Genomic DNA, 13,679 nt, shown 5'->3' with positions numbered 1-13,679 from the left:
GATGAGCTGTGTGCACACACAAGCAAGCTGGAGAAAAGTAACGGCCAGCTATAGATCCCCACTATGTTGCCCTAGCTGTCTGTTGGGGATGGAGGCAGTGAACCAGGTGGACAAGTGAGGAGGGAGGTGTTTGGTTGGGGCATCAGGTACGGTGGACAGAAGGATATAGGGGAGGAGGAATGTCCATGAGTCTCTGTGGGTTTACTGAATGTTCTCCATCATCTTGAGGAATTCTGGATGAATAAATAAACAGATGGAACAGTATTACTGGTTTAGAAATTGGCAATGCTAATAACATGTAGAAAAAAGTATAACCACCACATTTATCATCGTTAACATGAACGGCTTACCGTCAAAGTCCAGCGCGCCATCACCGTTCTTGTCTCCTTCCCTCAGCAGCTCATCAATCTCATCCTCTGCGATGGCCTCCCCGGTGCTGCGGATGATGAGGGCGAACTCCTCTCTGTCAATCATGCCGTCGCCGTTCCTGCATGCGTTAAATAACACCCAGGACAAAGGAAACATTAGGCCGATAAATGTGAGTGTCATGAAACAGGTCGTGACGTGTAGTGTAAGAAATACGTCACGTACTTGTCGAACACACGGAAGCATTCATACAACTCTTCTTCAGACTTGCCGGCCTGGTCCTCCTTTAGCAGCCTCACCATCATGACCAAGAACTCCTCGAAGTCGATGGAACCGCTACCTGAGGTCCAAACATCACACATTGTCTAACTTTACTAGTACACAAGTAAAGAAAACAAACGCATGCAGCCTGCGGGCTGATGTTCCAAGAGCCGCAGTCCTTGTGCGTAATTGACACCCAAAGCGCACCAGTTTTCAACAGACGTGTAGAAAAATAGCACATTTTATCATTTAATAATATACTCACCATCCTCATCGACCTCCTCAATGATCTCATTCAACTCCTCTTTTGAAGGTGTCTGGCCCAACATCTTCATCACGGTACCCAACTCTGCTGTGCTGATATCACCGCCACCGTCAGTATCGAAAATGTCGAAGGCAGCCTTGAACTCTGGAGCCATAATAATTCCGTAAATTTCAGGAAAATGATTGTTATGGAAAAGCTGTGTTTTGCCATAAAAGAATTGATGCATAAACTGGTCCTGTTTACAAGGCTTTCTACTCACCGGTAAGCATCGCCTCGCTCAGATATGAGCGGGCCTCTTGTTGCTGGTCAGTCTGTAAAACAGGACATTTTTAGCACTCCATTGTCAGGATGGGCCCATTTTACATATACATCCATGTATACGTCGCACCAAATTCTGGGCCCCGCGTACAAGGATTCACTTTGGGGCGCCTGTGCTTTAACTATTGAAAAATAGCAGATATACAAGCTCACAGCGCGGCACCGAGTGCCGCGCTGCGAGCTTGTAGATCTGCTATTTTTGAAAAATCATGAAAATCCTTCTAAGGTTTTTTGAAAAATCTATATTTCGATGTCAGTGGAGCTCAAACTTTTTCATGTGAAGGACCCCCAAAATGGTATGTATATTTGGCCACGGACCCGCATCTCAAAATATTTAGTTCCAGGGACCCCCCAGAAGCAAAATTTGAGTTACAAATGTTCGCTTAAAAAATACATATATTCAAAGATTTGCACACATTTTCACAACTTTTCAAAAATTGCAGATCTGCAAGCTCGCAGCTGTGAGCTTGTATATCTGCTATTTTTCAATAGCTAAAGCATAAAATAATTTCCTACCCCTTGTGACGCCCCTGCATACATCTACATGCATTCCCGTCAAAACCGTTGTAATTTTTGTATTATTATATTGTTGATAGCCTAAATTGCTTTGTGCCATAAATTATGGCAAAACATAATTAGTAGGCTATTAATGTTGACAGTGTCAGGGTGTCACTGATCATTATCTTAGCCTATGTGTTTGTAGGCAGCCTTACGTGAATTAGATTGTGTTATATTGACCTATATATAGCCTACAGAAAATGCATCTGTTGTAGAAGCTGGTGAAAGCTGATGAACATTATAGCCAAGTCTATTTCAGGCTCAAGACTATTAGATTAACTGTATAAGGCAATCTGGACCAACCTTGCCACCTGATTCCCCCTTGGCACAAATTTAGTAACTTTATTGGCGCCGAATTATGTGCGCGCTCCTAGGCGCTAATCCCTCTCTGCAGGAGATTCTGCTATAGAATAGCCTACACTAGTGTTGCATTTCGCTAGTCAGCATGTGCGGGTTTCCCAAATGGTCTGAGCTGAGGCTGAGACAGCATAGGCCTATCTATTCTGTATCTAGCTTATGAGGCATATTTTAAAGGCAGTGTTTTTTTCCACTCAGATATTTGCTTCTGGGGGTCCCTGGAACAAAATAGTTTTAGGGGGTCCGTGGCCAAATTCATGTCATTTTGGGGGTCCTTGACATGACAAAGTTTGAGAACCACTGAAGCAACAGAAAACTGTTCTGGGCAGGTGTCATCATGCCTCTCACGCACACGGAAATGCATTGATGCCAAACAATTAACCCCCAAGTTCACATCTTGAAAAGTTTACAAATGCTTTAGTTAAAGGAGTAGTTCACCCCCAAAATGACTTTTTTTCTAATGATCACTCACGCCATGGAGACTTGAGTTCAATAATATGTTTTGTTTTAGTCGCATTCGTAGGACAATAATTTAATTACAATACATTTATACCTCTATTGATTCCAGATGGGGACCCGAATCCAATTGGGTCCCCATCCGGAATCAATGGGGGTAAATTTACTAATACATCCTTTTTCTTACGAATGCGGCTAAAAAATAAAAAAATAAAAAAATAAATAACTCAAGTGTCCATGCATGGCATGAGTAATCATTAGGGGAAAAGGTCATTTTGGGGGTGAACTACTCCTTTAAGCGACATGCGCGTGACGCATTAAATCGAGCGTCCACTCAAACATTGAATTACCAATGCAACACTGTCTGCGGATATACACGCACCACACACACACTGTGGATACTGGATTGTTAAAAGCCAAAGTTCGAGCTATACTACTTTATCTATAAAATTAATGTCGCATAGATTTATTTAGCCCTGGCCTACTACATTACATTGTAGGCCTAATGTAGGAGGGCTAAATCTATGCGACAGCGCTTTCGGCGGATGCGTTGTAGGCCTATTTGCTCGAGGGAGAAAGCGCTCTCCATCTTTCAGTGCTGATTGCAACTTCTTTAGACAATTTAAAATGCATTAACCTGAGCTCTACACTAAAAACAGATCAATCACTGAATGCATTCATTTACAATGGCTCTTAATTAACTCAATCATTAAAGCTTAATTGAACAAGTTATAATAGGCTAAAGTTAACAGTGTCACCAGCCCATGTTATAGCTTTATACATTCATGATAATCCTTCACAAAACATACATCTCAGGCATCATTTTCTCGTTATGTTATGACAAAAAAAAACATTGCAAAAAGAGTTGTATGCTATCAATGTTAACTGGTTGATCAGTGTCTTACCATGTTTGCGGATTGGTTAGTTTCCCCCCAAAATATCCACAGAAAAAAGTCCAAAAGAGTGGTCAATCCGTATCTGTCAACCCCAACAGATACTGTACAATAAACGTCAAGTCAGACTTCACACACACTATAAACAGGAGATCTAAGACACGCCCCCTAGAGACTATAGGTCCCCAGAATTAGAATCCTGGACTTTTAGGCAGACATACCGCCTCAATGCCAACAAAAAAACGCAGAGAGCTGTCATGTTTCATGTAATTGATCGTTTCCTAGTGGTTTTGCCTATTTAGGCAACACCACAGGGACAACGAATGTAGCCTAAACCACGTGAGTAGAAGCGCATAATGAGGTTTTAATAGAGTAGGCTGGCAAGGCTATTTCTGCCCAGTAGGCTACCCAGTCAGCCCAGGGGACGGATGATAAAAGACTTGTCTTATTGGTGTTGTGCAGTTGTGTTCTACCGCATTGGGCACATCTACCTCATGGATACTTGCCGATCTGGGGATAGGACTGAGCATATTGTGTGAGTTGCGCTTGTTTGTCATTGATTTACTTTTTGTGTAAATCAATGAATCTCTTATATTTCGTCCCCGCTTGTTAAGTTAACAAAAAGGGGAGGTGTTTTGGAAAGTGTATGAAAGTTCAGGGTCAGATTGTAAAATACAAGGTTTCTATGTTTCTAATGATGACTACTAAAATGCACCTTTGTCATTATTTTATATAAACTATGCCATAGTATATACAATAATTCATTTTGCTTGACCCACAATAATCTTTGTCTTTGTTTTGATATTTTAATATCACTATCAGAAAGTCAGGCCAGGATGTTGTGTTGGACAGGACGTTCATAATTGGCACTGAACAGTGAGACATGCATGTGTTGTTGAGAACAGCATAGATCATACAACTCTCTCCTACCCACAAAAATGTGTTGAAATATTAAGGACTGTAGGAAACATTTATATGAATCTCACACATTCCAGCACCACCATGCACCTGGCAATTGTATCATAAAGCATATTTTGCTCTCAAAAGAAAGTAGAACTAATAGCAATGGCTCATGAATGTTGCACTGAGATGCTCAATGTGTGCCTAACCCATTCTATTTTTCGAATCAATAATTAGTAGCCTAACTATGGATTCTAATATGGGCTGTCCTCACTCCTTGATAGTATGCATTTATTATCTTTTCAATCAAATCATTTTGTTTTGTATGAAGTAAACCTCCTATAGGCCTAACTCTACTTGTACATGAAGAAGACTGTTCAATTCATGCGCTCCAGATATAGAGGACGTAAAATATATTATCATCACTAAAATATGTTCTAGGTCCTGACCTTGAAGTGAAACGGTATAACGGTAGTTATCCACTAAAGGGCGCCGTTGCTTTCCTGTTATATGAAATGTAGCCTTTAGGCCTACTGGAAAGAGAAGATGCTGTGAAATATTTGAAGAATATAGGATTAGTAAGACTCCCTAAATTGGGAGGTAAGCGACCGTCAGATCGCATACACAAACTTTAGATGGCAATGGTAGACCTATATAGCAAATCAGGAGGGAATATGGGAAATGGGACAGATCCATGTTGATGACATGACTGTAGAGATACTGTGTACCGCTTTGCGTGATTTTAGGGCCAAATCTGTAGGAGCAGTGCATACAAAAAAGTGTTTTGCAAGAATCGGCCTCATGGTGGCGCTAGAAGAGGGCCATGTGAGAAATGAGGGGTGGAGGTTGTGGTTTGGCAGCCAAGGAGTGCAAAATTTGGCATGGATCGGGGCAACAGTGGCGGAGATATGAGTAGGGCAAAAGTGTGATGTGTGACGTGTGACAGACAAACTGCCAGACAGACAGACAGCCGGTGGAGGTTTTGACAGTAACTGAGATGCTGTGAAATATTTTAAGAATATTGGATTACTAGTAGTCAGTTGATATCTTAAAACGTCCTGGAATAAATTCCTTACCAAAGAATGTCTTGACCAATGTGTTTGTAAAGGTATCTAGTAACACATCACACAAAGACCGAAAAGAATCAGTGACAGCATGCTGAAAGTTGGGGTCCCATTAACTTAACTATACAGGAAAAAACACACCAAAATAAATATGATTTAAAGGGATCCCTGGCTAATACGACAAATATGCCTTAGTACGTTATAATTGTCCTCTATAACTACAATGTAAAATTAAAAACACCTTCAATATTGTATTTCTTCAAGAAATAGCTAATCTTTCACTCAATAGGGGAAATGCCTGTCGCAAGTTGATGATGTCATAAAACCTATCCCTATGGAATGTATGGCACGCATGTGAAAATAAAAACAAACGTAATACTTCCTATGGTTAATATTAGTATATCAAATCAATATTTCAAATGTGAGTCTGTCTTTTTTATTTTCACATGCATGCCATAAATTCCATAGAATAGACCACACATGGTTTTATGACATCATCATCTTGCGACTGGCATTTCCCCTATTGAGTGAAAGATTAGCTATTTCTAGAAGAAATAAAATATTTAAGGTGTTTTTAATTGTACATTGTAGTTATAGAGGACAATTATACCGTATTAAGGCATATTTGTTGTATTAGCCAGGGATCCTTTTAAGTCAAGGGTCTTCAACAGGGGGTCCGGGACCCCTAGGGGGTCCTCAGAGTTACTACAGGGGGTCCTCCAAATCTTTGTGTGATAGAATGCTTTTTTTTCTAGCGTAAATTTTCTAAGAACTTAAGCCAAAAATAGCCGATCTACAAGCTGCGAGGCGTTGTGAGCTTGTAGATCGTCTATTTTCAGCAAAAAGCTTTGTTGTAGGAGGGGAAAAAGAGCATTAAAAGGTTGTGTGGGGGTCCCAGCGTCATCTCTCTCTCTCAACTAGGGGGTCCTCTGCCTGAAAACATTGAAGACCCCTGCTTTAAGTAGCATGTGAGGGGTCAAACTAGGGGTTTTCATTATTCTGAATCCATTGCAAGCAACAAAACAGCCCCCACAAAATAGTGAAAAGTTATGACTCATCACTAAACCATAGGTTTGAGCCTGAGGGTCCGTTTTTAGCCCAAGGAATGTTTTTTCGTGCAAATCAAATGCTTGCAATGGATTCAGAATCATGAAAAAACCCTAGTTTGACCCCTCTGTATAGTTAAGTTAATGGGACCTCAACTTTCAGAAGCTGTCACAATTTCTCCTAGGGAAACTGAATTTCAGTCTTTGTGAGATGTGTTACTAGACACCTTTGCAAACACATTGGTGAAGGCATATTTTGGTATGGAATTTATTGACACTATATTGACATTATATCCCCTGACTATTATATAGCCTATACAGGTCCTTACCCGTTCAACCCACTCATCCTCATCTCATCCTTTTCCTCTCCTTCTCTACTCTCCTCTTCCTCTCTCCTCCTCTCCTCCACCTCCCTCCTCCTCTCATCCCCTCTGTTCTCCTCTCATCCCCCCTTTGTACTATTGTAGCTTTATGCAATATAGGAATAATATGTAAAACTTTATGAATTAAAGGGATATTACACTTTCAAAAAACTTTTGGTCATTGTATGGTCTAATCAGGCTTGTATGAACACCCTGAACAGTTTTTAATTTGCTTCATTCAGTATTTAGATATTTGATGTAAATGTTACCAGCTCCAACACGCCCAGGCCCTCTCCACATACACACCCATTGTAACTTCAAACTCCATTTTAACCATGATAGATTCATCAAAAACACCCATTATTTTTTTCTGGTGACTCATAATACTCTCCTAATATGTGAGCAGACCGTGTTTTTTCAATAACTTTTTTCTTTTATTTTTAATAATTCTTTGGGAAAATGGAAAACATTAAATACAATAATATTTTATTGAAAATAAATGAAAAAAGTTATTGAAAAAACACGGTCTGCTCACGTATTAGGAGGGTATTATGAGTCAGCAGAAAAAATAATGTGTGTTTTTAATGAATCTATCATGGTTAAAATGGAGTTTGAAGTTACAATGGGTGTGTATGTGGAGAGGGCCTGGGCGTGTTGGAGCTGGTAACATTTACATCAAATATCTAAATACTGAATGAAGCAAATTAAAAACTGTTCAGGGTGTTCATACAAGCCTGATTAGACCATACAATGACCAAAAGTTTTTTGAAAGTGTAATATCCCTTTAAGATTTTTCTTTTAAACCACCAATATCATCAATCATAAAATACTATTCATCCCCAGGTCACAATATAACTTTCCCTTAACATAATTGTATTTTACAGTATAGTTAATTAGTATTTTATTGATTTTTTTTCTTTTTCTTACAGTACACCAGCCCAGGGGGCTGACACATAACACCACTGACAGACACAACTTGGTTAAGGCAGGCAGATTACAACATTACGGTCAATACAATAAACCAATAACAAAACAAAACAGTGACAGAACAACAAAACAATACAATAACAACGAAGCCAAGACAAGGCAACAAAAAGAGAGTGTGGTGGTGGGGGGGGGGCTATGAAGTTCATATATTTGAAACACGTTTGGATTCTGGCAATTGAGGATTCAAAGATGCATGCTGTTCTCAACACATCCTACCATGTCTCATGGTTCAGTGCCAATGATCGTCCTGTCAGGACTTTCTGATAGTGATTAAAATATCCACTCTGTTGTCAAAACAAAGACAAAGATTAGTGTGGGTCAAACATAATGAAAAAATAAGAAATAATGTAATAATAATAATGTACTAAGAAACAAACATTTTATTGATTATTCCTCAAAACAAAATCTGAAAACAGACCATAAATATGTCAGACCAACTACAAGTCATATGTTTATTAATTTATTATCTCTTCAATCAAATTATTTTGTGTTGTACAGTTAAATGGTTGTATTCATTGGTCTACGCAGCAGATAACATCTATAGCAGAAGTTTACCAGCTTGTTTATAGGGGTCACTTATGTCATGCACCACAGGTGGTGTGTGTGCAGTGAATTTCACATCCCAGTCTTGCTGTCCTTTCACAGGGAACAGTTTCAGGGCAGTGTCGATGAGCTGGGTGCACACACAAGCAAGCTGGAGAAACGTAACTGCCAGCTATAGACCCCCACTTTGTTGCCCTAGCTGTCTGTTGGGGATGGAGGCAGTGAACCAGGTGGACAAGTGGGTGTTTGGTTGGGGCATCAGGTACGGTGGACAGAAGGATATAGGGGAGGAGGAATGTCCATGAGTCTCTGTGGGTTTACTGCACGTTCTCCATCATCTTGAGGAATTCTGGATAAATAAATAAATAAACAGATGGAACAGTGTTACTGAGTCGTGGAAAGAGGCAGTGCCAATAAAATGTATAAAAGTGTTTATATTATTTTCATAACCATTATCATCATTAACATAAACACAGGTGAGGCTTACCGTCAAAGTCCAGTGCGCCATCAGCGTTCTTGTCTCCGTCCTTCAGCAGCTCATCAATCTCCTCATCTGTGATGGCCTCCCCGGTGCTGCGGAGGATTTCGGCGAACTCATCTCTGTCAATCATGCCGTCACCGTTCCTACATTAAATAACACCCAGGACAAAGGAAACATTAGGCCGATAAATGTCAGCGTCATGACACAAGTCGTGTATTGTAAGAAATACTTCACGTACTTGTCGAACACACGGAAGCATTCAGCCAACTCTTCTTCAGACTTGCCGGCCTGGTCCTCCTTTAGCAGCCTCACCATCATGACCAAGAACTCCTCGAAGTCGATGGAACCGCTACCTGAGGTCCAAACATCACATCATTGTATAACTGTATTCGTACACAAGTAAAGAAAACAAACGCAGCCTGCGGGCTGAGGTTCCAACTAAGTGCCGCACTCCTTGTGCGTAATTGACACCCAAAGCGCACCAGTTTTAATAGAAAAATAGCACATTTTATAATGTAATAATATACTCACCATCCTCATCGACCTCCTCAATGATCTCATCCAACTCCTCTTTTGAAGGTGTCTGGCCCAACATCCTCATCACGGTACCCAACTCTGCTGTGCTGATATCACCGCCACCATCAGTATCAAAAATGTCGAAGGCAGCCTTGAACTCTGGAGCAATAATAATTCCGTAAATTTCAGGAAATTGATTGTAATGGAAAAGCTGTGTTTTTCATTAAACATATTGATGCATACGCTGGTCCAGTTTACAAGGCTTTCTACTCACCGCTAAGCATCGCCTCGCTCAGATATGAGCGGGCCTCTTGTTGCGCATCAGTCTGTAAAACAGGGCATTAAATGGTAAATTTATATAGCGCTTTTATCCAAAGCGCTTTACATAGATTGTGCATTACATTCACCCATTCACGCACACATTCATACACCGGTGGCGGAGGAAACCATGCAAGGCACCAACCTAATCACCGGGAGCAACTAGGGGTTCAGAGTCTTGCTCAAGGACTCTTCGACATTAACTCAGGGGGAGCCCGGATTCGAACTGGGAACCCTTCGTGCTCTAATAACGGTTTCTCTAACCCTGAGCTATGCCACCCAGTACGTTGTCGGCACTCCATTGTCAGGATGGGCCCATTTTACATACATCTACATGCATTCCCGTCAAAACCGTTGTAATTTTTGTATTATTATATTGTTGATAGCCTAAATTGCTTGTACCATAAATAATGGCAAAACACAATAGGCTATTGATGTTGACAGTGTCAGGGTGTCACCATAAGCCTGGGTTTCCGGGGTGTCACTGATCATTATCTTGGCATGCCAAGAGCCTATACAGAAAATGCATCTGTTACTTGTAGAGGCTGGTGAAAGGAAGCTGGTGAAGGCTATTTCAGGCTCAAGACTAATTAAATTCTCTGTATAAGGCACTCTGAGTCAAACTTGCAATCTGATTCCCCTTTGGCACAAACTTTTATTGTCGCCGAATTATGTGCGCGCTCCTTGGCTAATCCCTCTCTCCAGTCGGTTCTGCTATAGAATTCACAGTGTTGCATTTCGCTGGTCAGCGTGACTGTGCGGGTTTCCCAAATGGTCTGAGCAACATTAGGCCTATATATTCTGCATCTATAGCCTAGCCCTAGCTTATAAAGCACCATTTAAAGTGAACATTTTTAACTCCAATATTTGCTTCTGAGGGTCCCTGGAACAAAATATTTTAGATGGGGTCTGTGGCCAAATTCATGTCATTTTGGGGGTCCTTGACATGACAAAGTTTGAGAACCACTGATATAGGCCTATAGCAACATAGGTTTTTATGAGCAGGGTCATGCCTCTCACGCAATGAATCCCCAAGTTCACACACCTCGACAACATTTACAAACAGGGTGTTTTAACAAAGAAACGAGCCTGTATGCATATCAATAGACCTGTAGAGTTGGTGTTCGGAGTAGTTCACCCCCAAAATGGCTTTTTTGTATTGATTACTCACACCATGGAGACTTGAGTTCAATAATATGGTCGCATATATAACAAAAATGTGATTACCCCATTGATTCTGGATGGGTACCCGAATGCATGGCCCTGGTTGGGGACCCAAATGAATGGCATTTTTTTGTCTTAGGAATGCAACAAAAACATAATATTATTGAACTCAAGTCTCCATGGCACGAGTAATCAATAGAAAAAAGGAAAATAATTTGGGGTGTGAACTACTCCTTTAAGCGACACGCACGTGACGTATAAATCGAGAGTCCCCCCAAACATTGAATTATCAATGCAACACTGCGGTCTGCGGAGTGCAGATACACACGCACACACCACACACACTGTGGATAATGGATTGTTAAAAGCCAAAGGGCGAGCTAGACTACTTTATCTATGAAGTTAATGTAATGTAGTAGGGCTAAATCCAGAGGCGTTAATTGGGTATGGCAAGCTATGGCAGCTGCCATACCTTGGCTACAGCAGGGGGAAATAATAAAATGGACTGTAATCGTGCCTGTTGCTAAGGTATGGCAACATGACTGGTGTCTTGCACGCGCACGAGGGCGCGCGTGCAAGACACCAGTTATGTTGCCATACCTTAGCTTTTTCTGTATTTTCTCGACTGGGAGAAAGCACTCTCCATCTTCCAGTGCTGATTGCAACTTCTTTAGACAATTTAAAAAGCATTAACCTGAGCTCTACACTAAAAACAAATCAACCATGCACTGAATCCATTATTTTACAAAGGCTCTTAATTACCTCAATCATTAAAGCTTAATTAAACAATGTATAATAGGTTAACAGTGTCACCAGCCTTTATAGCTTTATAAATTCATGATCCTTCACAAAACATACATCTCAGGCAAGGTAATCCATTCATCATTAGAATTTCTAATTATTTTATGATAAAAACATTACAAAAAGAGTTGTATTCTATCAATATGGTTTATCAGCATGAATGCCACGATAGGTCTTACCATGTTTGCGGATTGATTAGTTTCCCCCCAAAATACCCGCAGGAAAAAAGTCCAAAAGAGTGGTCAATCCGTATCTGTGAGCCCCAACAGATACTGTACAATAAACGTCAAGTCAGACTTCACACATACTTTAAACAGGAGATCTAAGACACGCCCCCTAGAGATTATAGGCCCCCAGAATTAGAATCCTGGACTTTTAGGGTTGGCGCCAGGGAGTAACTTGTCCTTAGATCGAACTCCCTTTGGTCCGACGACCAAACCTTAACCCGAACCCTAACCTCAGTCGACCCAACGGGAGTTCGAGGCTGTCCCCTGCCCAGTCAGGTGGATTTTTCGAATCCGACCATAACAAGTATGAAAATAGACAAGGGTAGGTCTACATTTTAGTAGTCAATGAAATAGATAGCCTATTAGAAATACAAAAGGTAAGGTGTAGGCTACTGGGGCAACATTGAGCGACTTTAAATGCACAACAGGAAATAAGCAGCATAACAGGATGTATCAATAATGAAAGAAATAACCAACACATAATAATTGGTCATTTAGTCATTTTTGGGCTAAAGTGTTGAGGGTGAAGGCGTGGTCACCCGTGGTCACCCCCCCCCCACTGGCAGGCAGACATACCGCCTCAATGCATGCCAACAACAAAACGCAGAGAGATGTCATGTTTCATGGCATTGATCGTTAACTAGTGGTTTTGCCTATTTAGGCAAGACCACGGGGACAACGAGCATAAACCACGTGAGTAGAAGCGTATAGGCCTAATGAATGACGTTTTAATAGAGTAGGCTGGCTAGGCTATTTCTGCCCAGTACTCAGTCAGCCCAGTGGACGGATGATAAAAGACTTGTCTTATTGGTGTTGTGCAGCTGTGTCGCATGGGCACATCTACCTCATGGATTGCCTCTGGGGATAGGGCTGAGCAGAGTTTGTGTAAGTTGCGCTTGTTTGTTGCTTGAGAAATTTGTGTAAATCAATGAATCTCTTAGATTTCGTCCCTGCTTCAGGGTCAGATCAGATTGTAAAATATGTTTCTATATTTCTAATGATGACTACTAAAATACTTTGTCATTATTTTATATGGTCTACTATGCCATTGCCATAGTAGTCTATATCAAATAATTCCTTTTGTTTGACCCACAATAATCGTTGCCTTTGTTTTTGATATTTTATATCACTATCAGAAAGTCATTACAGGACGATCAAAATTGGCACTGAACAGTGAGACATGGATGTGTTGAGAACAGCATCAAACTATACTGTCAAATACTCAACAAATACACAAATCTTTGAATCAATAGCCTAACTATGGATTCGAATACAAAAATATGCCTTTACTACCTGCATGTTTGGCCGTCATTAGGCCTACTCCATAATACAGGCCTACATTTATTATCTGTTCAATCAAATTATTTTGTTTTATTTTTTAATACAGACCTCATAGGCCTAACTCTAAGAAGACTGTTCAAGTCATGCGCTCCGGTGTAAAGGACTTAATATATTATCATCACTAAAATATGTTCTAGTAAATGTCCTGACAAATGTGAAACAACTACCGCTAGTTTCAAGTGTGAAACGGTATAACGGTAATTAGCCTATCCACTAAGGGGCGCAGTTTCTTTCCTGCAATATGAACTGTAGCTTGTAGAATTACTAGGTCCCCTACACCTCCGTGAAGTTGGCACCCCATATGTTGAAAACTCCCCTACCCCGTTGGACCACTCATCCTCCTCCCTCATCTACCCTCCTTTCCTCTCCTGTCCTCTCCTGTCCTGTCCTGTCCTGTCCTGTCCTCTCCTGTCCTCTCTTCCCACAGCATCCTCTCCTCTCCTCTCCTCTCCTCT

At 40.8% G+C, this 13,679-nt stretch overlaps 2 protein-coding genes across 2 annotated transcripts; both read right to left on the bottom strand.

The window, feature by feature from the left end:
• Positions 1–201: 201 nt before the first annotated feature.
• Positions 202–1,046, bottom strand: LOC308291499 (troponin C, skeletal muscle-like; the record flags this gene model as incomplete). Its single annotated transcript, XM_080733518.1, has 4 exons — positions 202–233; positions 351–487; positions 592–702; positions 889–1,046. 4 exons carry the CDS (start codon positions 1,044–1,046, stop codon positions 202–204), a joined length of 438 nt encoding a protein of 145 aa, XP_080589644.1.
• Positions 1,047–8,693: 7,647 nt separating this feature from the next.
• On the bottom strand, positions 8,694–13,574 carry LOC308290860 (troponin C, skeletal muscle-like; the record flags this gene model as incomplete). The annotated part of the gene is made up of 6 exons (XM_080732772.1): positions 8,694–8,725; positions 8,864–9,000; positions 9,096–9,206; positions 9,385–9,532; positions 9,648–9,699; positions 13,545–13,574. The coding sequence occupies 6 exons, from the start codon at positions 13,572–13,574 to the stop codon at positions 8,694–8,696; spliced, it is 510 nt and encodes a 169-aa protein (XP_080588898.1).
• Positions 13,575–13,679: the final 105 nt, after the last annotated feature.

The sequence above is a fragment of the Nannobrachium achirus genome (assembly GCF_963921795.1).
Source record: "Nannobrachium achirus genome assembly, chromosome: 9".
Taxonomy (NCBI): domain Eukaryota; kingdom Metazoa; phylum Chordata; class Actinopteri; order Myctophiformes; family Myctophidae; genus Nannobrachium; species Nannobrachium achirus.
Note: the sequence above shows the minus strand (reverse complement) of the source record. Positions and strands in the feature narration are given on the sequence as shown.